Genomic DNA, 25,001 nt, shown 5'->3' with positions numbered 1-25,001 from the left:
GCTGTCTCTCCGGGTTCTCTCTCCTGCTGTTTCCTCCTCTCCAGCGCAGCCAGTGCCTAGACCACGCACCAGGCTGTCTCTCCTTCTCCTTCCTACAGAGCCATCCGTCTCCCCAGCGCCATCTGAGCCATCCGTCTCCCGAGCGCCATCTGAGCCATCCGTCTCCCCAGCGCCATCTGAGCCATCCGTCTCCCCAGCGCCGTCTGAGCCATCCGTCTGCCATGAGCCTGCAAAGCCGCCCGTCTGTCATGAGCCTGCAAAGCCGCCCGTCTGCCATGAGCCTACAGAGCCGTCCGCCAGACAGGAGCCGCTAGAGCCGCCCGCCAGACAGGAGCCGCTAGAGCCGCCCGCCAGACAGGATCTGCCAGAGCCGCCAACCAGACAGGATCTGCCAGAGCCGCCAACCAGACAGGATCTGCCAGAGCCGCCAACCAGACAGGATCTGCCAGAGCCGCCAACCAGACAGGATCTGCCAGAGCCGCCAACCAGACAGGATCTGCCAGAGCCGCCAGCGAGCCATGACCAGCCAGAGCCGTCCAGCCAGGACCTGCCAGAGCCGTCCAGCCAGGACCTGCCAGAGCCGTCCAGCCAGGACCTGCCAGAGCCGTCCAGCCAGGACCTGCCAGAGCCGTCCAGCCAGGACCTGCCAGAGCCGTCCAGCCAGGACCTGCCAGAGCCGTCCAGCCAGGACCTGCCAGAGCCGTCCTGCTATGACCTGCTAGAGCCGTCCAGCCAGGACCTGCCAGAGCCGTCCAGCCAGGACCTGCCAGAGCCGTCCAGCCAGGACCTGCCAGAGCCGTCCAAACAGGACCTGCCAGAGTCCCTCAACCAGGACCTGCCAGAGTCCTTCAGCCGGGATCTGCCCCTTGTCCCGGTGCTGCCCCTTGTCCCGGTGCTGCCCCTTGTCCCGGTGCTGCCCCTTGTCCCGGTGCTGCCCCTTGTCCCGGTGCTGCCCCTTGTCCCGGTGCTGCCCCTTGTCCCGGTGTTGCCCCTTATTCCGGTGCTGGTCCTTATCCTGGTGCTGCCCCTTGTCCCGGTGCTACCCCTTGTCCCGGTGCTACCCCTTGTCCCGGTGCTGCCCCTTGTCCCGGTGCTGGCCGTTTATTTAGGGGAAGGTAGTTTTAGGGTGGTCATTGGAAGGGGTAGACTTAAGAGGGGAGTGACTATGGTGGTGTGGGGACAGCGTCCTGAGCCGGAGCCACCACCGTGGTCAACTGCCCACCCAGACCCTCCCCTGGACTTTGTGCTGGTGCGCCCGGCGTTCGCACCTTGAGGGGGGGGGGGGTTCTGTAACAGTCCTGACCTGTTTTATGTTGTTTTTTATGTGTTTATGGTCAGGGCATGTGTTTTGGGTGGGCAGTCTATGTTATCTGTTTCTATGTTGGTTTTGGGTTACCTGGTATGGCTCTTGATTAGAGGCAGGTGGTTTGCGTTTTCCTCTAATTAAGAGTCATATTTAGGTAGGGCGTTCTCACTGTTTGTTTGTGGGTGATTGTCTCCTGTGATGTCTTCGTCGTTGTCGATGTATTTTCACATACGGGACTGTTTGGCTGTTCGTGTGTTTTGATGTAACGTTCCTGTCCGTGAGTTTACGTTTAGTGATGTGAGTTTATGTTCAGGTTTCGTTCTACGTCGTTTTGTTATTTTGTAAGTTTGTTAAAGTGTTTGTTTTCGTGTTGCCATCATCATCAGTTTTTCGATTATAAATAAAAAGATGGCTTATTTCCCGCAAACTGCATTTTGGTCTGAAGATCCTTCTCTCCTCACCTCATCCGAGGATGAGGAGAGCGACAGCCTTAACAGTTTCTAGTCATCTCTTCTCCTTCTAGGCTTTTTCTTCTCTTGACTTTATATTGCGATTGGTGGCAACTTTCATAAATTAGGTGCATTACCGCCATCGACCTTGTTTGTCTTTCAGTCACCCACGTGGGTATAAAACCAATGAGGAGATGGCACGTGGGTACCTGCTTCTATAAACCAATGAGGAGATGGGAGAGGCAGGACTTGCAGCGTGATCTGCATCAGAAACTGACTTCTATTTTAGCCCTTGGCAACACAGACGCTCGTTGGCGCACGCGAGCAGTGTGGGTGCAATAATTGAATAATATAGATTTCTAAATTTATTTTGCAACTCTCACAGTGTTCTCTCGCAGTGTAGTCAGCCTAGTGGTTAGAGCATTGGTCTAGTAACCAAAAGGTTGCTAGATCGAATCCCTGAGCTGAGGGTAAAAAGGAGGGTAAAAATCTCTTGTTCTGTCCCAAATAACTTGTTCTTAACTGACTTGCCTAGTTAAATAAAGGGTAAAAAAAAATAGGCTTCTCTAGGCTACCTGCACCTGCAGTTGTGGTTGTTATCAGTAGGCTAGAGTTGATCAGACTGAAGCACAGATTAATTGTGCATGAGTTGACAAATAATGTCTAAAGAACAGTTTGTTGTCCCTATTTTCAACGCTTTTGTGGCAATATTTTTATCAAAACGTTTGCTGGCGACCCTGCTGTACTGATCTCTGCAACATGGACAGATGGAAATCCCCACATAATGCTACAAATGAAGACACATACCCTACTGTATGTATGTTCTACTATCTCGAAATGTGGAGTTAGTATCTCAAAATGTTGACTTAATATCTCGACAGTTTTAGATAGTATCACTTTTTTTTGGAAGCGGGTGGTAGGAATGGGCTTCCATAAATAATTATTGTATTATTATGGAGTGACACTTTTTTTTTAGATGTTTAACTAAATGCATCAGGGCTTGAGTAGGCATAGGGCCAATTGGTAATTCATTACATACCACGCTACCTGTTGACCACTCTATACCACGTGAACACTTGAGCCGCCTTAAGCTCCTCTCTGCACCATCCGACAGCCGCGCGTGATTTCCATGGGAACGTCGTCACGCAAAATAAAATGACCGGTTTTGCTTGGTCAGAGTGGGCTTGGTTGGTTGACAGTAATCTTGCTATGGCTGCAAAGGTAAGTTCACCTTGTACGAGGAAAAAAAACATTTTGTCAGTAGGTAAAATAGACAATGGCAGAATAGACAACGACACCTCCGAACGCACGGACCACATTCTCACACACTGACCTCCTCCCCCATCTATTGATAGATGGCTAGCCAGCTAGCTACTAACGGTAGTTAGCCCGATAAGAGGATGTTCGAGGTTAACATTAGCCAGTGGCAATGACATTGGGGCTTTACAGCGAGGAGGACGGGGCAAGGTGGTAATGGGATACAGCCTTTCCCTGTGATGCACTATGCGGAAGCCGGTTATCAGACCGACCTGTCACTGAAACCGGTGGTCTCTGTCAGTCCCACGTCTCGAGCCACCGGCTGATTAGCAAGCACGTCTTTGACGTGAAGCCGGCTCTAGCCTGGTAAGCTTAATAAGCTCAGTGCTGGTAACCTTGTTTAGCCTTATGCTATATGACGATTCTCCCAATATACATACAGTAATATAGGCTACTGGTGTTACTCGCGCCTTGCCGCAGATATTTCACATAATGTGACAATGTATCAACATTCTACAAGATACATTCGGCACGTGCCTTGTGTCATCATGTGCCTCGCGCCCCTGTTTTGAATGAAGAAAGTGTTCCCTTCCCCAATGAACTGCAAACAGCTGGATCCCCTGATAGTATGACCAGCCCATTTCATTAGATCACTGTATATAAAAAGAGAGTAGGCCTAATATTGACTTGTTGAATCCTAAACATGATCAAAATAGTATCACTTTTATTACAAAGTGAGTAAAATATCTTACTGTTAACAAGACATGTAGGCTAAGTTAACATTCTCCTAATATGCCTTTTAATAGAATTGTAAATTTAAAAAAAAAAGTGTATTATTATCAGGTTATTACTACAATATTGAGATAATGAGAGCTTGGTTGTTGATTATGTTGATAGGTAACTGTGGTCTTTGATGTCATTGCATGTAATTTTGTTTAATTTCTCCAGGGACAAAGGAGGGCTGACCCTACTGAGCTGAAAACTATTTTTTTAAAGGTGAGTTGTGTAAAAATATATTCACCAATGTTGCCTTAGCACTCTGCGTACAAGACAACTTCATGTACTGGAAAGCCATTGTTAATAATGCATTCATTTGTGGCCTTCTTCTGGCTCAGTCACCTAAACAAGGATCAATAGCACATTCATGGTTTTCCCCATTGAGGTCTGAATCCTAACTTGAGATCCCTGCACACAACTCAATTTTCTACCATTGACATCAATGCATGATTCATGCGAAAGTCTCAAGTTACATGCGAATGATCTCAAGTTAGGTGTCAGCCCAAAGGTTTGAACATGTGTACAGTGTCTTCCTCAATCAGTAGATCATATATTAACAAATCAGCAATGGGTTCTGTCTGTGTGTGTCTGTCTGCCTGTCTGTGTGTGTGTGTGTGTGTGTGTGCATGTGTGTTTGTTTGTGTATGCGTTTGCCGTTGCAGTATGCCAGCATCCAGAAAAACGATGAGCACTACATGTCTCCGGAGGACTTTGTGACCCGGTTCCTCCACGCACACACTGACATCAGACTGTCTGATGAGGCCACCTCACTGCTGGCTGGGGTGGTGGACCAGAAGAAAGATGGGTGTGTAGATGATCAGGGCTCTTATCACAAAGCCTATCAGAGTAGGAGTGCTAATCTAGGATCAGTTTAGCTTTTTAATCATAATGAATAGGAGACAATTTGTGAATACAGGCCCTGACCATGAGAACCCAAGGCATTAGGCCTAGTTATAGGTTGGTTATGACAAGGACCTGGAGTATTTTGATAATTTGGTGGATGCTCATGTTTGTCCTATTTCAAATGTGAATTGGAAATGTGATTTCTGCATGTCCCAACCCCCCGAGAATGGGGTAACAGCCAAGATCAAGATTTTTCACTTTGTCGGCTTGGGGATTCGACTAGCAACCTTTCGGGTACTTTCCCAAAACTCTAACCGCTAGGCTACCTGCTGTCCTTATAGCAAGGGCCCTATAGGTTTTTGTATCAGTCACATGGTCAGGTATATTTAGAGCCCTAGGTATGAATTTAACATTGTGGAGAAAAACACAGGACAATAGGGATTGTTTTAGTATTTTTATTCACCATTATTTGCATTAAGTACATATATCTCTATACAGTATATGTACATGTCCAGTTTATTAGGTACACCCATCTACTACCGGGTCGGACCCCACTTTGCCTCCAGAACGGACTGAATTCTCCGGGGCATGGATTCTACAAGTCGGAATCGTTCCTCAAGGATGTTAGTCCATGCTGACGTGATGGCATCACGCAGTTGATGCAGATTGGACAGTGGTTGACCACCGCCACCAGCCTGTACAGTTGACACCAGGCAGGTAGGGTCCATGGACTCATGCTGCTTGCGTCAAATCCTAACTCTGCCATCAGCATGACGCAACAGGAACCAGGATTTGTCAGACCAGGCAAGGTTTTTCCACTCCTCAATTGTCCATTGTTGGTGATCGCATGCCCACTGGAGCCGTTTCTTCTTGTTTTTAGCTGATAGGAGTGGAACCTGGTGTGGTCGTCTGCTGCAATAGCCCATCCGTGATAAGGATCGACGAGTTGTGGGTTTCGAGATGCCGTTCTGAACACTGCTTGTTTTCGCCCACAGGACTGCCGCTGGCTGGATGTTTTTTTTGTCACACTATTCTCGGGAAACCCTAGATACTGTTGTGCGTGAAAAGCCCATTAGGGCGGTCGTTTCTGAGATACTGAATCTGGCTGGCCTGGCACCAAAGATCATACCGCACTCAAAGTTGCTTAGGTCACTCATTTTGCCCATTCTAACGTTCAATTGAACGGTGACTGAATGCCTCGATGCCTGTCTGCCTACTTTATATTGCAAGCCATGTGACTGACTGTCTGTAGGAGCGAACGTGGTGGTGTACCTAATAAACTGGCCACTGCGTGTATATACTGTATCTGGCTTTGATCCTGTGTACTCCCCTAGCCCTTATTTTCTAATACACAGGATTCAAACCAAGAAACAATTAATAATGTTTTGCTTACCACTTATTCTACCACAAATGTATCTTATTTCTTTTGTAGAAAAGAGAATCCTCCAAATCCTCAAAGCCCATTTGTCAGGTGTTGTTCCCTTCTTCTGTTGGTTGTTGCTAGCCTAATTCATCTCATCTTATCCCCCCCCCCCCATCACCCCTATTTTTTACATTAATATGTATGTTTTTAATGATACATAATGACGGGCAATAAAATGTTAGGGTAAGTCAAAAAGAAAAAGCACGTTGCCACGGCAACCACCTGGGCTCCAGCAAAGAGCAGAGTGCATGCGGTCATGTTGCTCACATTATGAAGGCCTGCTTTAAAATGGAGTGGAGGCTGGCTGGCTGCACACATGCACTGTAATTGCCCGTGCCATTCAGCACTCCTGCATTGTGTGGATTTGGGAGCCAGATAAATGGCGACGGCATCACTGCTATTAAGGGATACATCTATTAGGAAACCATGGCTTGGTCTCTGTATCTAAACCTCATTTGGTGTGGTGGGGTGGTGGGGAGGGGATAGGAAATGACAAGGGAGCAGAAATGTCTGGTTTGATAGTTTGATCAAAGCCACGAAATCAGAGACCTTTGTTTGAATGCATCCATTTTGTTTACAGTTGACATTGTAGGTTAGTCGCCATGTATTTTGTTATTTTTTGCCAGTGAACCCTAAAAAGATGTTATGATTTCCGTTAGACAATGAGATGGATGATTATGCCTAGCGCGGGAAGAGAGAACAGACAATGGTTGCGCGTGTCAACAACACCCCCTTTTATGTTCACAGAAAACAGAAATACATTGTTTTTGACAATAACCTGTTGAGTGAGCTCCCTGAAAGAAAATAAACGAAGAAAATAATCCACGGAGTCTATTGTATTTTCATATACTCCCTCTAGCTTAAATTACAGTATTTTTCGGGATGTGCATACTGCATACATTTTTTTCTCTCTAATGCGTCTTGCTGCTGTTTTTACCCCAGGTAGGATTCTATTTCACAGAGATAAGTCAGGGAGGGGTAATTGTTTTTTTCGGAGTAGAGGGGGTTTGGGTGTACGTAAACAGTGTAATGCATTTCTCTGCCTCCCTCTGTGACTGTGTAAATTAGGTGATACACTCACTGACGGCCATCACAGTTTCTCTCTCTCTGCCTTGAAATCACTTTTCTCTCTTGTTATTCAGCCTCCCTAGACTTGGCTGGCTGAGATAGATACACTCCCTTTCTGTCTATGTAGACATCCCTGCTGCTGTCTGAAAGATGTGTCAGAGATTTTTCCTCCCTCCCTCCTTCCCTGTCTCTATCTCATTTCTTTTTCTCTCTCTCTTGCTCTCTCTTTCTCTTGCTCTCTCTCTCTCTCTCTTTTTCGATGGAAAACTCTTCCAAGTGTGAAACCCCCTCCCAAGTCTCTTGGGGGTTAAAACTTTGTAAAGAGAGCATGCTGGGAAAATAGCAGTCCTCCCAGCCAGACATGTGTATTTTGGTGTGCCTGCTTGGAAGAACCCAAAGCATCCAGCCCACCAGCCGGACAGCTAGCGAGACAGACAGCCGGACAGCCAGCCAGTCAGCCAGTCAGCTAGCCAGCAGTCACCTCTGGGTGGAAGGCTGTCAGCGACAATAGCAGGGACAGGAGATCATTGAAGGTGTCCTCTTACCCCTCTACTATCAGGGATAAAAGCTGTCGCTCCAGCCTAACCCGCCCAAATGTTTATGCTATAAACAGTGTTGTAGGTCCTGGATAGCTCTTCTAGGAGCTGTTTACCAGCTGAAGATGACAAAAAAGTCTAGACACCATATAAACCCTCAAACAAAGACATCAAGGATGTTTACCTACTTATCGACTTTGTACAGAGATACACTTTCAACCTTTGTTGACCTCTCACTCAGACTAAGAAAGGTCCACATGTACTGCATGATCATATTGACTGAATAGCTACTGATTTCAAATTAAAAACAATCCTCTCCATTTAGTATAGCATTAACTGCACACGTTGGGATTTATATCTTACATTTCCTGGACACATACTGTAGTCTCATGTTTGTAAATGCATATGTTTTTGTGCACTGTTTACTCAGACAATGTAAAGTCTGTTCACATTTCATATTAGTTGGTAGATAGTTTGTTTGCATTACAACGTGATGGCATCTCTTTTTTGGGGGTAATTGTTCTCTAGTAGTTTTTTATGTATTTTACTAGGCAAGTCAGTTAAGAACAAATTCTTATTTACAATGATGACCTACTCTGGCCAAACCTGGGCCAATTGTGCACCGCCCTATGGGACTGCCAATCACGGCCAGAAGGGATTCAGCCTGGATTTGAACCAGAGACTCTTGCACTGAGATGCAGCACCTTAGACCGCTGCGCCACTCGGGAGCCCCTAGTCATAGGAATGCTAATCAACTATCATAATCCTCATCCCAGGCACATTCACCATAGTGTGTGTAATACCTCCTGAACCCTCTCACATCTCCCAAAGTCATCTTAATACCCCTGATAATCAACCCCTGATAATATATACAGTATACAGTAACATTGTCATAATTCATAGCTTGATAACTACTGAAATGCTCACCAATGTAAACTGATGCACATAAAAAATCCTACTGCACTTCCCTACTGCATTTTTTGGCAGTCTCTGTTCTCTCTCCTGCTTTCCTCTGAAGTTTGTCTACAGTAACTCACTAAATGACCTTCTAAATTGGTCATTTTTAAGAGCTTTTATGTTTCAACCTCAGAATTTTTTTTATTTTCAACATTTAATATGGTTCCAGCCGCAAGAGCTGTACCCATATTAGCTTGTAGCAGGGCACTTTCGTGCACCTCCACCCACTTCCCACCAGCAGGCCCCTGTTTGAAAACCGCCAGCTAGCTAAGTCAATAAAACAATTACTCTTTCCGATTGTTCTACACCGCAAGGCAGACAGAGCAGAGCATACCTACAAGCCTACAGATTCCCAATGAATCCCTCTTTGAATTTCATCAGTAACAAAATTAATTAGAGTTGCCAGGAAAATGTAATCATCTCTCCCCTGGAAATTGAAATAGATTAGAGATGCATGCTCAGGGGACTGCTCATTAGGACTGACCCTGCATAATTATTGTATCCATTTGTGAAATTCATAATGGACTTCAGGCAACTTTGAACCGCGCATTAATTAAGACTAGATTGCGCCGTTGTCCCCAGGGGCTCCCATGGGAGTTCAAATGACTCTGTTGGTATGTTTGTCCTGTTTTTGTAGATGATGTATGGCCATTTGTAGTAATATCATAAAGAGGTGAAATACAATGGTATTAGTGACACATACATGCTGCAGACTACAAATCCAGAGAGAGAGAGAGAGATAGAGAGAGAGAAAGACCGCAAGAAAGAGAGATAAATATATATATATATATATATATATATATATACTGCTCAAAAAAATAAAGGGAACACTTAAACAACACAATGTAACTCCAAGTCAATCACACTTCTGTGAAATCAAACTGTCCACTTAGGAAGCAACACTGATTGACAATACATTTCACATGCTGTTGTGCAAATGGAATAGACAAAAGGTGGAAATTATAGGCAATTAGTAAGACACCCCCAAAAAAGGAATGGTTCTGCAGGTGGTGACCACACACCACTTCTCAGTTCCTATGCTTCCTGGCTGATGTTTTGGTCACTTTTGAATGCTGGCGGTGCTTTCACTCTAGTGGTAGCATGAGACGGAGTCTACAACCCACACAAGTGGCTCAGGTAGTGCAGCTCATCCAGGATGGCACATCAATGCGAGCTGTGGCAAAAAGGTTTGCTGTGTCTGTCAACGTAGTGTCCAGAGCATGGAGGCACAAATATTGCTGCTGTGATGCACACTGTGGTATTTCACCCAATAGATATGGGAGTTTATCAAAATTGGGTTTGCTTTAAAATTCTTTGTGGATCTGTGTAATCTGAGGGAAATATGTGTCTCTAATATGGTCATCCATTTGGCAGGAGTTTAGGAAGTGCAGCTCAGTTTCCACCTCATTTTGTGGGCAGTGTGCACATAGCCTGTCTTCTCTTGAGATCCAGGTCTGCCTACGGCGGCCTTTCTATATAGCAAGGCTATGCTCACTGAGTCAGTACATAATCAAAGCTTTCCTTAAGTTTGGGTCTGTTACGGTGGTCAGGTATTCTGCCACTGTAGTCTCTGTTTAGGACCAAATAGCATTCTAGTTTGCTCAGTTTCTTTGTTAATTCTTTCCAATGTATCAAGTAATTATCTTTTTGTTTTCTCATGATTTGGTTGTGTTGCTGTCCTGGGGCTCTGTGGGGTCTGTTTGTGTTTTTGAACAGAGCCCCAGGACCAGCTTGCTTAGGGGACTCTTCTCCAGGTTCATCTCTCTGTAGGGTAGGGCTTTGTTATGTAAGATTTGGGAATCACTTCCTTTTAGGTGGTTGTAGAATTTATCGGCTCTTTTCTGGATTTTGATAATTAGCGGGTATCGGCCTAATTCTGCTATGAATGCATTATTTGGTGTTTTACGTTGTACACTGAGGATATTTTTGCAGAATTCTGCATGCAGAGTCTGAATTTGGTGTTTGTCCCATTTTGTGAATTCTTGTTTGGTGAGCGGACCCCAGACCCCACAACAATAAAGGGCAATGAGTTCTATAACTGATGCAAATATTTTTATCCATATCCTAATTGTTATGTCGAATTTTCTGTTCCTTTTGATGGCATAGAAGGCCCTTCTTACCTTGTCTCTCAGATCGTTCACACCTTTGTGGAAGTTACCAGTAGCGCTGATGTTTAGGCCGAGGTATGTATAGCTTTTTGTGTGCTATAGGGCAACGGTGTCTAGATGGAATTTGTATTCGTGGTCCTGGGAATTGGACCTTTTTTTGTCTTACTGAGATTTAGTGTCAGGGCCCAGGTCTGACAGGATCTGTGGAGAAGATCTAGATGCTGCTGTAGGCCTTCCTTGGTTGGGGACAGAAACACCAGATCATCAGCAAACAGTAGACATTTGACTTCATATTCTAGTAGGGTGAGGCCGGGTGCTGGAGGCTGTGCTAGTGCCCTTGCCAATTCGTTGATATCTAAGTTGAAGAGAGTGGGGCTTAAGCTGCATCCCTGTCTCACCCTACGGCCCTGTGGAAAGAAATGTGCGTGTTTTTTGCCAATTTTAACCGCACAGTTGTTGTTTGTGTACATGGATTTTATAATATCGTATGTTTTTCCCCCAACAACACTTTCCATCAATTCGTATAGCAGACCCTCGTGCCAAATTGAGTCAAAGGTTTTTTGAAATCAACAAAACATGAGAAGACTTTGCCTCTTGCCTTTGTTTTGGTTTATTTGTTTGTCAATTATTGTGTGCAGGGTGAACACGTGGTCTATCGTACAGTAATTTGGTAAAAAGCCTATTTGACATTTGCTCAGTACATTGTTTTCACTGAGGAAATGTACGAGTCTGCTATTAATGATAATGCAGAGAATTTTCCCAAGGTTGCTGTCGACGCATATCCTACAGTAGTTATTGGGGTCAAATTCGTCTCCACTTTTGTGAATTGGGGTGATTATTCCTTGGTTCCAAATATTGTCGAAGATGCCAGAGCTGAGGATGATGTTAAAGAGTTTAAGTATAGCAGATTGGAATTTGTGGTCTGTATACTTTATCATTTCATTTTAGGATACCATCAACACAACAGTCTCTCTCTCTCTCTCTCTCCCCCTCTCCTCTCTCTCTTTCTCTCCTTCAGGTTGATCTCCTTCCAGGAGTTTGTGGCTTTTGAGTCGGTCCTGTGTGCTCCAGATGCTCTTTACATGGTCGCCTTCCTGCTGTTCGACAAGACTGGCAAAGGAGCAGCCACCTATGGTATGTAACCTTCCCTCTGGTTTGATTGACAGCTCTATTTTAGCTCTAACCCTCTAATCGCCAGGTATGATTTGTGGCATATGAGAGACCTGTGAGACCTGTGATATGCAGGTGACCGTTGAAGTACAAAACAATGTTTACACTTATAGCTAGGATTTTAATATTTAAGTGAACGAAGAATTCTTAGTACACTGTGAGGTCTTTTATTTACTGAAAGGAAATTTCATTGGACATTTTGTTATTTTGGAATAGGTTGATAATAAAATATGTTTTACTCTCTCAAAATTATATTGTCACACATAACCATCAGAGTCAGTGACAGTAACCTTAGCCCCTATGAAGGTGACAGTGTAAGCACCCCTATGGAGATGACAGGATGACAGATATTGGTTTTGGAAGGGTGGAGGGGGAGAAGACATGTTGGAGAGGAGGGGAGTGTGTATGTGATTGGCACCATTACCCAGAAGCTTAGGTTAGAAGAGGAGACATTTGTACGTGTTGCTCATTTCACATTTCCCTAATTGATTTAAACAACCCTAATTTTGCCTTCTGTAGGTGTGCCACATTAGTACATTAGGACTGATTTGAAATGCAGCGCACATATCTTGAGCACAAACAGAGAGAAACTAAATTCCATTCTAATTGTTGCTAGTCGGCAGGGAGTAAGATCATTGTGGTTCATTATATATGCACATATGTTAATTTTCATATTTTAAAAGCTCAATTAGACTATTTATCTGTGACTTGGTATATCTGGTTTAGTAATTGAAAGGTCTGTTGTTTTTCTGCCTTCTGAAAGGTTAATGAATATAGCCTACCTGAATGCTACCGCGGCTACGCTAGGAGATGCAATAAGAAGTCAAATATTTCACATGCCCATACACTGCTGTCTGTACCTCATGTTCTGCTACCATTTTAACTTGTGACTTGTAACTCCTTTATAACTAATGAAAAGCATTCATTGCTGTGGCTTAGCTGCATTAAAGACAGTTTGTTTTTCAACATCAATGGCTTGTTATGATTTCTTATTTATTTTCATAACATTTTTGTACGCTCTTTTCTTGTTTGTTAGTAACCTGTGTAATTTATATTAAGTGAATGCGGAAAAACATATCTTTTTACATGAAGGGATGAATGCACTGTTATTTCTTAGTGTTTCATAAAAATACATCCATAATTTGGCGGAATAGAGTTCCTAAAACCGTGACATGAATGCATGTTAAAAGGGGATTGTACTGCAGCCTATGAGATAAAAAAGAGGATAAAAGGTTGCCTGGGTGTTGACAGGTCCATAAAGGATGATAATATAAACGGCAGGTCTGGAATGGGGAATGGCACTGCAGTGTTACACTGTTGAGTAAATGCAGCATTTTTATTGCCTCATTAAAGTGTAAAACCTGCTGGAGCTGTCTTGTTCCAAAAGGTAGGACCTGACTGGGGGAAAAATCACACTCCATATTTCTAGCGTGTGGCCTAAATCCCTCTCTCATTTCTCTTTAAGTTATTCATTCCCCGCTTAGTTACACTGATACATACTAGCAGGTTTGAAACATGTTTCTGGTTTCGTGGCGTAATAAGGAACAGGTTCCTCTGGCTCTGTTTGTTTTGGTTTCTCTGATAAGGCTGTAATCATTTGGGCTGGTGTTCAATGTCTCCCACCCACATTACCTCTATTGGCTGAGACTGTTACAGAATTAAAAAAGTGTGTAATCACATTGCTTCACATATTTTATAGCTACAGTAGGCCTACAGTACTGTCTAATGCTTCCATCAGATGTCAATCCATCGTCATTGTTGAGCCCTGTGGCTTCAGGAACCTGTAACTTCCATCGTTAATAACACATACTTTTCTAATATGAAATCTCTTAAAAAAATGGTCAATGATCATTCCAATGACTTGATACAAAATAATACCTTTTGACATAATACACAACAATGTCCGCCATGTCTGCAAGTAACCAAGTCTTGTGACGCAATGCTACAGCTAACCAGCCATCTACAGTAGTCTGTTTGTCAACAGTGTCTGAATGAAAAGGGGACTGATTTCATTAAAGGTGCTCGTCTCGTCTTTCCTCAGAGGACGTGAAGCAGGTCTTCAGCCAAACCACAAACCATCAGCACATCCCCTTTAACTGGGACTCTGAGTTCATGCGGCTGCACTTCGGCATGGAGAGGACCAAGCACCTCAGCTATGGAGAGTTCACCCAGTTCCTCCTGGTGGGTTGAAATTCTCTATATTACCTTGCACTCACATAGACTGACTGTCTCTCTCTCTCTCTCTCTCGCTTTCTTTCTTTCTCTTTCGCCAATCTCTCTGTCTCTATTTTTTTCTCTCTCTTTTTCTCTTTTTCTCTCTCTCTCACTCTCTCTCTTTCTGTCTGAGCAAATTCTTTGTCCACGTCAATGTGTCTCTCTGTCAGTCAGATGTCCGTTTAAATGTGCGTCTCCCTCTTTATCTCTCTGTCAATGTTTCTATCTCGCTCTCAATTTCATCCTCTCCATTCCTGTCCGACTTTGTCTATCTGTCTGTCAAGTCTTTTTCATTTTGCCTTCAGACCCTGCATATTAATTCTTGTATGGAGTTTTCTTCTGACAAAGTCAATGAAACCAGTTTTCGTGTTTGATCTTTACTATAACCTCCTTGTCTGTATTCAGGCTGTGTGTGATGCTGATGGTGTGTGTCTGTATTCAGGCTGTGTGTGATGCAGATGGTGTGTGTCTGTATTCAGGCCGTGTGTGATGCCGATGGTGTGTGTCTGTATTCAGGCTGTGTGTGATGCTGATGGTGTGTGTCTGTATTCAGGCTGTGTGTGATGCCGACGGTGTGTGTCTGTATTCAGGCTGTGTGTGATGCTGATGGTGTGTGTCTGTATTCAGGCTGTGTGTGATGCCGACGGTGTGTGTCTGTATTCAGGCTGTGTGTGATGCCGACGGTGTGTGTCTGTATTCAGGCTGTGTGTGATGCCGACGGTGTGTGTCTGTATTCAGGCTGTGTGTGATGCCGATGGTGTGTGTCTGTATTCAGGCTGTGTGTGTCTGTATTCAGGCTGTGTGTGATGCCGACGGTGTGTGTCTGTATTCAGGCTGTGTGTGATGCCGACGGTGTGTGTCTATATTCAGGCTGTGTGTGATGCCGACGGTGTGTGTCTGTATTCAGGCTGTGTGTGATGCCGATGGTGTGTGTCTATATTCAGGCTGTGTGTGATGCCGATGGTGTGTGTCTATATTCAGGCTGTGTGTGATGCCGACGGTGTGTGTCTGTATTCAGGCTGTGTGTGATGCTGATGGTGTGTGTCTGTATTCAGGCTTTGTGTGATGCCGATGGTGTGTGTCTGTATTCAGGCTGTGTGTGATGCCGACGGTGTGTGTCTGTATTCAGGCTGTGTGTGATGCTGATGGTGTGTGTCTGTATTCAGGCTGTGTGTGATGCCGACAGTGTGTGTCTATATTCAGGCTGTGTGTGATGCCGACAGTGTGTGTCTGTATTCAGGCTGTGTTTGATGCCGATGGTGTGTGTCTGTATTCAGGCTGTGTGTGATGCCGACGGTGTGTGTCTGTATTCAGGCTGTGTGTGATGCCGATGCTGTGTGTCTGTATTCAGGCTGTGTGTGATGCTGATGGTGTGTGTCTGTATTCAGGCTGTGTGTGATGCCGACGGTGTGTGTCTATATTCAGGCTGTGTGTGATGCCGATGTTGTGTGTCTGTATTCAGGCTGTGTGTGATGCTGATGGTGTGTGTCTGTATTCAGGCTGTGTGTGATGCCGACGGTGTGTGTCTGTATTCAGGCTGTGTGTGATGCTGATGGTGTGTGTCTGTATTCAGGCTGTGTGTGATGCCGACGGTGTGTGTCTATATTCAGGCTGTGTGTGATGCCGATGTTGTGTGTCTGTATTCAGGCTGTGTGTGATGCTGATGGTGTGTGTCTGTATTCAGGCTGTGTGTGATGCCGACGGTGTGTGTCTGTATTCAGGCTGTGTGTGATGCTGATGGTGTGTGTCTGTATTCAGGCTGTGTGTGATGCCGACGGTGTGTGTCTATATTCAGGCTGTGTGTGATGCCGATGTTGTGTGTCTGTATTCAGGCTGTGTGTGATGCTGATGGTGTGTGTCTGTATTCAGGCTGTGTGTGATGCCGACGGTGTGTGTCTGTATTCAGGCTGTGAGTGATGCTGATGGTGTGTGTCTGTATTCAGGCTGTGTGTGATGCCGACTGTGTGTGTCTGTCACGATCGTTCTCCTCCTCTTCGTCTGAAGAGGAGAAGCATGGGTCGGACCAATACGCGTCAAGGTATGCAGTCATAATGAATTTATTTAAATGAAAGACGAACACTTAATACAAACTATACAAAATAACAAAACGACCGTGAAGCTACAAACGTTGTGCATAGACAGACAGGCTACAAACGTTCTGACATAGACAATTACCCACAATTAATGAGAGCCTATGGCTACCCTAAATAAGGCTCCCAATCAGAGACAACCGACATCAGCTGTCTCTAATTGGGAACTCATTCAGGTAACCATAGACTCTTCTAGATCACTCACCAACATAGACAACGCTAGACATCTACACTAAACACAAAACCATATTTTACACCCCATAACCCCTTTACCAAATAAACATCAAAAACCAACAAAACATAAACATTACCCATGTCACACCCTGACCTAACTAAAATAATCAAGAAAACAAAGAATAATAAGGCCAGGGCGTGACATAACCCCCCCCTTGAGGCGCGAACTCCGGGCGCACCATACACAGTCTAGGGGAGGGTCTGGGTGTGCTCCCCTCCACGGTGGCGGCTCCGGCTCTGGTCGTAGTCCCCACGTCACCACAGTACCTAACCACCTCCTTAGCCTCTTCAAAATGACCCCTCTCCACATTAATCCCATTGCATTAAGGGGCAGTTCCAGACTAAGGGGCAGTACCAGGGTAAGAGGCAGTACCAGGGTCAGGGGCAGTACCAGGATCAGGGGCAGTACTAGGATCAGGGGCAGTACTAGGGTAAGGGGCAGCACCAGGGTAAGGGGCAGCACCAGGGTAAGGGGCAGCACCAGGGGAAGGGGCAGCTCCAGGGTAAGGGGCAGCTCCGGACTGAGGAATGGCAGCTCCGGACTGAGGGACTGCAGCTCCGGACTGAGGGACTGCAGCTCCGGACTGAGGGACAGCCCATGGCTGGCTGACAGATCTGGCTGCTCATGGCTGGCTAACTGATCTGGCTGCTCATGGCTGGCTGACGGATCTGGCTGCTCATGGCTGGCTGACGGATCTGGCTGCTCATGGCTAGCTGACGGATCTGGCTGCTCATGGCTAGCTGACGGATCTGGCTGCTCATGGCTAGCTGACGGATCTGGCTGCTCATGGCTAGCTGACGGATCTGGCTGCTCATGGCTAGCTGACGGATCTGGCTGCTCATGGCTAGCTGACGGATCTGGCTGCTCATGGCTAGCTGACGGATCTGGCTGCTCATGGCTAGCTGACGGATCTGGCTGCTCATGGCTAGCTGACGGATCTGGCTGCTCATGGCTAGCTGACGGATCTGGCTGCTCATGGCTAGCTGACGGATCTGGCTGCTCATGGCTAGCTGACGGATCTGGCTGCTCATGGCTAGCTGACGGATCTGGCTGCTCATGGCTGGCTGACTGATCTGGCTGCTCCTGTCTGGTTGGCGGCTCTGGCAGATCCTGTCTGGTTGGCGGCTCTGGCAAATCCTGTCTGACGGACGGCTCTAGCGGCTCCTGTCTGGCTGGCGGCTCTAGCGGCTCCTGTCTGGCGGACGGCTCAGTGGGCTCATGGCAGACGGGCGGCTTTGCAGGCTCATGGCAGACGGGCGGCTTTGCAGGCTCATTGCAGACGGATGGCTCAGATGGCGCTGGGGAGACGGATGGCTCAGATGGCGCTGGGGAGACGGATGGCTCAGATGGCGCTGGGGAGACGAGCAGTTCAGTCAATGCTGTGCAGACGGCAGACTCCTGCCGGCTGAGGCGCACTGTAGGCCTGGTGCGTGGTGCCGGGACTGGTGGCACCGGGCTGGGGACACGCATCTCAGGGCTAGTGCGGGGAGCAGCAACAGGACGCACAGGACTCTGGGGACACACAGGAAGCTTGGTGCGTGGTTTAGACACTGGTGGTAAAGGGCTGGAGACACGCACCATATAGCTAGTGCGTGGAGGAGGCACTGGTGGTACTGGATTGGGGCGGGGAGGTGGCGCCGGAAATACCGGACCGTGCAGGCGTACTGGCTCCCTTGAACACCGAGCCTGCCCAACCTTACCTGGTTCTATGCTCCCCGTCGCCTGACCAGTGCGGGGAGGTGGAATAACCCGCACCGGCCTATGTAGGCGAACCGGGGACACCATGCGTAAGGCTGGTGCCATGTACGCCGGCCCGAGGAGACGCACTGGTGACCAGATGCGTTGGGCCGGCTTCATGACATATGGCTCAACGCTCAGTCTAGCCCGGCCGATACGTGGAGCTGCAATGTACCGAACCGGGCTATGCACGCGTACAGGAGACACCGTGCGCTCTACTGCGTAACACGGTGTCTGCCCGTACTCTCGCTCTCCACGGTAAGTACAGGGAGTAGGCGCAGGTTTCCTACCTGACTTCGCCACACTCCCTTTAAGGCCCCCCCCAAGAAATTTTTGGGTTGTACTCACGGGTCTCCAGCCTTGTCTCCGTGCTGCCTCCTCATATCGCCTCCTCTCGGCTTTCGCTGCCTCCAGCTCTTCACGAGGGAGGCGATATTCTCCAGGTTGTGCCCATGGATCTTCTTCCAATTCCTCCTCCCAACTCCAGAGATCCTGTGTAGGTATGTCCTGTTGCCGCCTTCCATGCCGCTTGGTCCTATGGTGGGTAATTCTGTCACGATCGTGTGGGGGATTTACGGACCAAAATGCAGCAGTTGTAAAATAAGCCATCTTCTTTATTAACACCACGAAGATGAACACGACACAAAACTCTATACAAACTAACAAAACATAAACATTACCCATGTCACACCCTGACCTAACTAAAATAATCAAGAAAACAAAGAATAATAAGGCCAGGGCGTGACAGTGTCTGTATTCAGGCTGTGTGTGATGCCGACGGTGTGTGTCTGTATTCAGTGTGGGGGATGCCCATGATGTGTGTGTGTGTCTGTATTCAGTGTGGGGGATGCCCATGATGTGTGTGTGTCTGTATTCAGTGTGGGGGATGCCCATGATGTGTGTGTGTCTGTATTCAGTGTGGGGGATGCCCATGATGTGTGTGTGTCTGTATTCAGTGTGGGGGATGCCCATGATGTGTGTGTGTCTGTATTCAGTGTGGGGGATGCCCATCCAGCCTTGGCTTGATACACATTCTCAGGTTCCTCTACTTGGTCCTGTTTCCCCAACACAGCCAGCCATATTAACTTGATTCTACTTGGTCCTGTTTCCCCAACACAGCCAGCCATATTACCCTGATTCTACTTGGACCTGTTTCCCCAACACAGCCAGCCATATTAACTTGATACTACTTGGTCCTGTTTCCCCAACACAGCCAGCCATATTACCCTGATTCTACTTGGTCCTGTTTCCCCAACACAGCTCGCCATATTAACCTGATTCTACTTGGTCCTGTTTCCCCAACACAGCCAGCCATATTACCCTGATTCTACTTGGTCCTGTTTCCCCAACACAGCCAGCCATATTAACTTGATTCTACTTGGTCCTGTTTCCCCAACACAGCCAGCCATATTACCCTGATTCTACTTGGTCCTGTTTCCCCAACACAGCCAGCCATATTAACTTGATTCTACTTGGTCCTGTTTCCCCAACACAGCTAGCCATATTAACCTGATTCTACTTGGTCCTGTTTCCCCAACACAGCCAGCCATATTACCCTGATTCTACTTGGTCCTGTTTCCCCAACACAGCTAGCCATATTACCCTGATTCTACTTGGACCTGTTTCCCCAACACAGCCAGCCATATTACCCTGATTCTACTTGGTCCTGTTTCCCCAACACAGCCAGCCATATTATCCTGATTCTACTTGGTCCTGTTTCCCCAACACAGCCAGCCATATTAACTTGATTCTACTTGGTCCTGTTTCCCCAACACAGCCAGCCATATTACCCTGATTCTACTTGGTCCTGTTTCCCCAACACAGCTAGCCATATTACCCTGATTCTACTTGGTCCTGTTTCCCCAACACAGCCAGCCATATTAACTTGATTCTACTTGGTCCTGTTTCCCCAACACAGCCAGCCATATTACCCTGATTCTACTTGGTCCTGTTTCCCCAACACAGCCAGCCATATTAACCTGATTCTACTTGGTCCTGTTTCCCCAACACAGCCAGCCATATTACCCTGATTCTACTTGGTCCTGTTTCCCCAACACAGCCAGCCATATTACCCTGATTCTACTTGGTCCTGTTTCCCCAACACAGCCAGCCATATTACCCTGATTCTACTTGGTCCTGTTTCCCCAACACAGCCAGCCATATTAACCTGATTCTACTTGGTCCTGTTTCCCCAACACAGCCAGCCATATTACCCTGATTCTACTTGGTCCTGTTTCCCCAACACAGCTCGCCATATTAACCTGATTAGTCATCAATGAAACCCCGAGAGTATATTTTAGAACACGCTGGAATTCGTTTTCCATTACAGTTAAGTGACGTAACCACCAACATAGACCTACTCCACCTATACCCTTCTATCCAAAACAGGGGACATTTTCTCCTCCGTAGTATCATCTGTGCTGCTGCCGCATTCCTTCTGTATTTGTGGTGTGCGTGCCATTTTCCAATATGATGTCTAGACGTGAAATCAGGGGAGAGGGCGAGTGTAGGAGAGGGAGAGTGGGGGGTCGGCCGTGCCAAGTTTTCATCTACACTCACTATATCTGAATGAGCTTTCTATGTTACACTTAACTTGGACCAGATGGGTTACACACTGTGAAGAACACACTGATATTGTGTAAGTGTGTGTGTGTGTGTGTGTGTGTGTGTGTGTGTGTGTGTGTGTGTGTGTGTGTGTGTGTGTGTGTGTGTGTGTGTGTGTGTGTGTGTGTGTGTGTGTGTGTGTGTGTGTGTGTGTGTGTGTGTGTGTGTGTGTGTGTGTGTGTGTCTGTGTGTGTGCGTGTGTGTGTGTCTCTGCCTATGTGTGTGTGTGTGTCTGTGTCTGTGTCTGTGTGAGGTCCAGCCAGTTAGAGTAGAGAATGTATTTTGCATTCAGGGCTTGCCCAGTTCCACTCCAGTGGTTTCCAATACTTCATACCAGGAGTACAGCAGTAATGCTCATAGCTCAACTATGAAATACACATTTCCTATTTCACTCACTTCATTTAGTCAATTTATGTAATTCAGGGCTTGTGATTGAAGTGTTTTCTCAGTAGTAGAGGAGAACAGTGCTGTTATGAACCCACTGAGACCTGAGTGAAGATCTTTAAGACTTTAACAAACTATTATTCATATTCCTCAATTATTTCAATATACTGCTATTTGAAAAGACTATACATTCTGTTCCTATTTGTGTTGTGAATGGTAAAGATAATACAGATTGAAGTAATGTATCTCACAGTTAATCACCGGCAAATGTAATATGCTTCTCATACAACACACACTGTAAATAATGAGGTTTGTTTTCAGTGGTTTTCTCTATGGGGTTTCTCATCCTTATACTTTGTGTTTACATGTGTGTTGTATTCATCCATAATGATGGCGGGCCAGATGCAAACAAGATGGGATTATCCCGGAAAACATTCGCGCTGCAAATTTCTCATAAGGGCTCTCTCGCCAATTACTGTCACGGTGGAAGCCAGAGATTCTCCAAAATGACATGATGTGCGTCTATGTAGGGCACAGAGTGTGATTTGGGATGCAGACATTCTTTTTACCCTCCTGTGTCGTGGATGCCAACCAAGGGCTGAGTGACTTCACATTGTTGTGTACATAGTGTGGTTTGGTGATGTATGCCATGCGTAGAGGTGGCACATGGTAGCCAATAGCTATGTCAGATGTGCTGGCTGGCACACTGAACATGGATGGAGGGCATTAAAGTGGCTTTGTTATGTTATGTCTGAGCTTTTTAAAGCTACAGTCTACGATTTGGGTTGTGTTTTCAATGGTAATTTCAACGCTTGATATTCACATACGTAGCTGCAAAAAACCTGAATCCCAGACTGTAGCTTTAAGGGTCAGTAATGACTTTAACCTGGTTTGTGTTGATCGGAACCAGAGGGAACAGTTAGAGGGAATCTGTACAGTATTTCTACTGCAGGTATTCCATTGTTTAAAGAGCGGGAAAGACGCCAACGCCTCTCGTATTGAAACCCAATACAGAGGTGGCTCGTCAAATGTTTTTTATTCCATCCAATCCAGAGACAATTGAAGTGAGTGTAAATGCCGTGGTAGTCTGGCTATTGGTCGTCAGAGGCTTAGCCCTCCTCCTGAAATGAAAACCATGTCTCTAAAACACTCACAGTTGTAATAAGTTACATTTTAACAGGTTAAAAGCGGCTAAAACCATAAACTGCTACATTCTGGGCCGCAATTGTTCTGTTGTTCCATATGGTTGTGGCAGGCAGCTCCTAACTCTGCTTAGTGTTGTCTTGCTCCAGTCTCTGTAGCTCAGGGATATTTTTCCCACCCTTCTCTTCTTTTGACTATACTGCTCCAGCTCTCTTTTCATTTGATGTTTTCTCTGTGGTAGTCCCCCCCCACCCCCCAATTTGGACCTATTCATCAGAATGTTTTTAAAAAACGACAGAAAAAAAAAATCTGGTTATGAACATGTCTCTTTCACAAGTTATTTATGTTTGTTTGCAATATGTTCCTTTGGATGGCTTCCATTTTGGACCTCCTCAGTACATTTAGCATAACCACCCCTAATGATGATTTTCCTAATTGATCGTTAAATGGCGGTAGGTAGCTGACGAGCTCATATGCAGAAAGTGTTATTGACACCCTGCTCTCACAGAAACCTGTTTTGCGGATCACACCTCTTTTGGGAGAAATGTCAATAGTAATTCTCCCCCTTTCTATTCAGCTTTTTGTAGGTGTCAATCTCCTGAAAGTTTTGGTGAGTGTAGGCTGAGGCCTGTTATGTTATCAGCCTCTAAATGTCAGTCACAAAGACTTAGACGCAGGAATACATGCTAACAGATTTTGATGTGCAGTACTTTTTGAATATTGTCTTGCAGGCTATTCTTATGATAAATAATGGTAGAGAGGATGTCCCAAAATCCATATGAATGTAATATTCAATAATATCTCTAATTGACTCAAATAAAGTCAGGAAGTAGCATATGTGTATTGTAGTTTTACAGTTGTTTGAATTTTGGTATTTGCAGTATGAGCCATGACGAAGCGGTATTGTGTTTGAGGTTTGTTTACAGTGTGTCTCACCAGACGTGTGGTCACAGGTAGTGATAATGGCTTTTAATTTCAAAGCCCCACAGGAGTTTTCCCATGAGCCTGTCTGTTGTCTCTGTGGTCCACAGAGGAGGAAGCTGCCGTGCCGTGTGTGTATGTGTGTGTGTGTTGTGAAATAGTGACCACTTAGGTGATTAACCAGTCAGTTTGTGTGTGTGTATCCCCTGGAGTGCCTTAATGGGGGATTTGGGAAACACAAGAGTCGCCCCACAGCAGCAGCGTGAGGAGAGGAAAGGAGAGAGGAAAGGAGAGAAGAGGAGAGGAGAGAATAGAAGAGAAGAGAGGAGAGGAGAGAAGAGAGGAGAGAAGAAAGGACAGGAGGGGAGAGAAGAGAGAGCAAATGACTGCAGCTCTAAATGCTGGCCCCCTGTAACTGAGAGCGGAAAATGGCTCCAGGGGGCTCATCAACGGCAATTGTGCTTCTCCGAGAAGTGGGCGTGTGTGTTTGTAGAGACGCCCTCAACTGAAGTCATTAACATGTTATAAGAAGAAACAATTTTCCACAAAATGTCTAAATCATGTCCAGAAATATGATGTGTTACTGTGCATACTCGAAAATGAAGGTACCTCTGTTTCTATCCATGTGTGTTTGTTGCTCTATCTCTCTGAAGCTACACTGTATATACAAAGTATGTGGACACCCCTTCAAATTAGTGCATTCTATTTCAGCCACACCCATTGCTGACAGGTGTATAGAATCGAGCACACAGCCATACAATCTCCATAGACAAACATTGGCATTAGAATGGCCTTACTGAATAGCTCATAAGACGGCTCATAAGATGGCACCTTTCCAACAAGTCAGTTTGCCCTGCAAGAGCTGCCTCGGTCAACTGTAAGTGCTGTTATTGGAAAGTGGAAAAGTCTAGGAGCAACAAAGGCTCAGTCTCGAAGTGGTAGGCCACACAAGCTCACAGAACAGGGCCCCTGAGTGCTGAAGCCGCCTGTCCTTGGTTGCAGCACTCACTACCAAGTTTTAAACTACCTCTGGAAGCAACAGCAGCACAATGACTGTTCATCAGGAGCTTCATAAAATGGGTTTTCATGGCCGAGCAGCTGCACACAAGCCTAAGATCACCATGCACAATGCCAAGCGTTGGCTGGAGTGGTGTAAAGCTCGCCGGCATTGGACTCTGGAGCAGTGGAAACGTGTTCTCTGGAGTGATAAATCACGCTTCACCATCTGGCAGTCCAACAGACAAATCTGGGTTTGGTGGATGCCAGGAGAAAGCTACTTGCCCCAGTGCATAGTGCCAACTGTAAAGTTTGGTGGAAGAGGAATAATGTTCTGGGGACGTTTTTCATGGTTCGGGCTAGGCCCCTTCATTCCATTGCAGGGAAATGTTAACACTGCAGCATACAATGACATTCTAGACGATTCTGTGCTTCCAACATTGTGGCAACAGTTTGGGGAAGGCCCTTTCCTGTTTCAGCATGACAATGCCCCCGTGCAAAAAGCGAGGCCCATGAAGAAGTTGTTTGTCGAGATCGGTGTGGAAGAACTTGATTGGCCTGCACAGAGCCCTGACTTCAACCCCATCGAACTAATTGGAATGCCGACTGCGAGCCAGGCCTAATCAGTGCCTGACCTCACTAATGCTCTTGTGGCTGAATGGAAGCAAGACCCCGCAGCAATGTTCCAACATCTAGAGGAAAGCCTTCAGAAGAGTGGAGGCTGATATAGCAGCAAAGAGGGGACCAACTCCATATTAATGCCCATGATTTTGGAATGAGATG

General features: G+C 46.1%; 1 protein-coding gene across 1 annotated transcript in view; it reads left to right on the top strand.

The window, feature by feature from the left end:
* The first annotated feature begins 2,801 nt into the window (after nucleotides 1-2,801).
* Nucleotides 2,802-25,001, top strand: part of LOC129830837 (electrogenic aspartate/glutamate antiporter SLC25A13, mitochondrial-like) — a 110,559-nt gene continuing 88,359 nt past the window's right edge. Inside the window, exons 1-5 of the mRNA XM_055893610.1 lie at nucleotides 2,802-2,976; nucleotides 3,961-4,008; nucleotides 4,452-4,594; nucleotides 11,743-11,858; nucleotides 13,936-14,075. Coding sequence (XP_055749585.1) covers nucleotides 2,911-2,976; nucleotides 3,961-4,008; nucleotides 4,452-4,594; nucleotides 11,743-11,858; nucleotides 13,936-14,075 — 513 coding nt within the window. The 5' untranslated portion in view covers nucleotides 2,802-2,910. The remainder of the gene's footprint in view (nucleotides 2,977-3,960; nucleotides 4,009-4,451; nucleotides 4,595-11,742; nucleotides 11,859-13,935; nucleotides 14,076-25,001) is intronic.

The sequence above is a fragment of the Salvelinus fontinalis genome, chromosome 32, assembly GCF_029448725.1.
Source record: "Salvelinus fontinalis isolate EN_2023a chromosome 32, ASM2944872v1, whole genome shotgun sequence".
Taxonomy (NCBI): domain Eukaryota; kingdom Metazoa; phylum Chordata; class Actinopteri; order Salmoniformes; family Salmonidae; genus Salvelinus; species Salvelinus fontinalis.
This window is presented reverse-complemented; position numbering and strand designations above follow the sequence as displayed.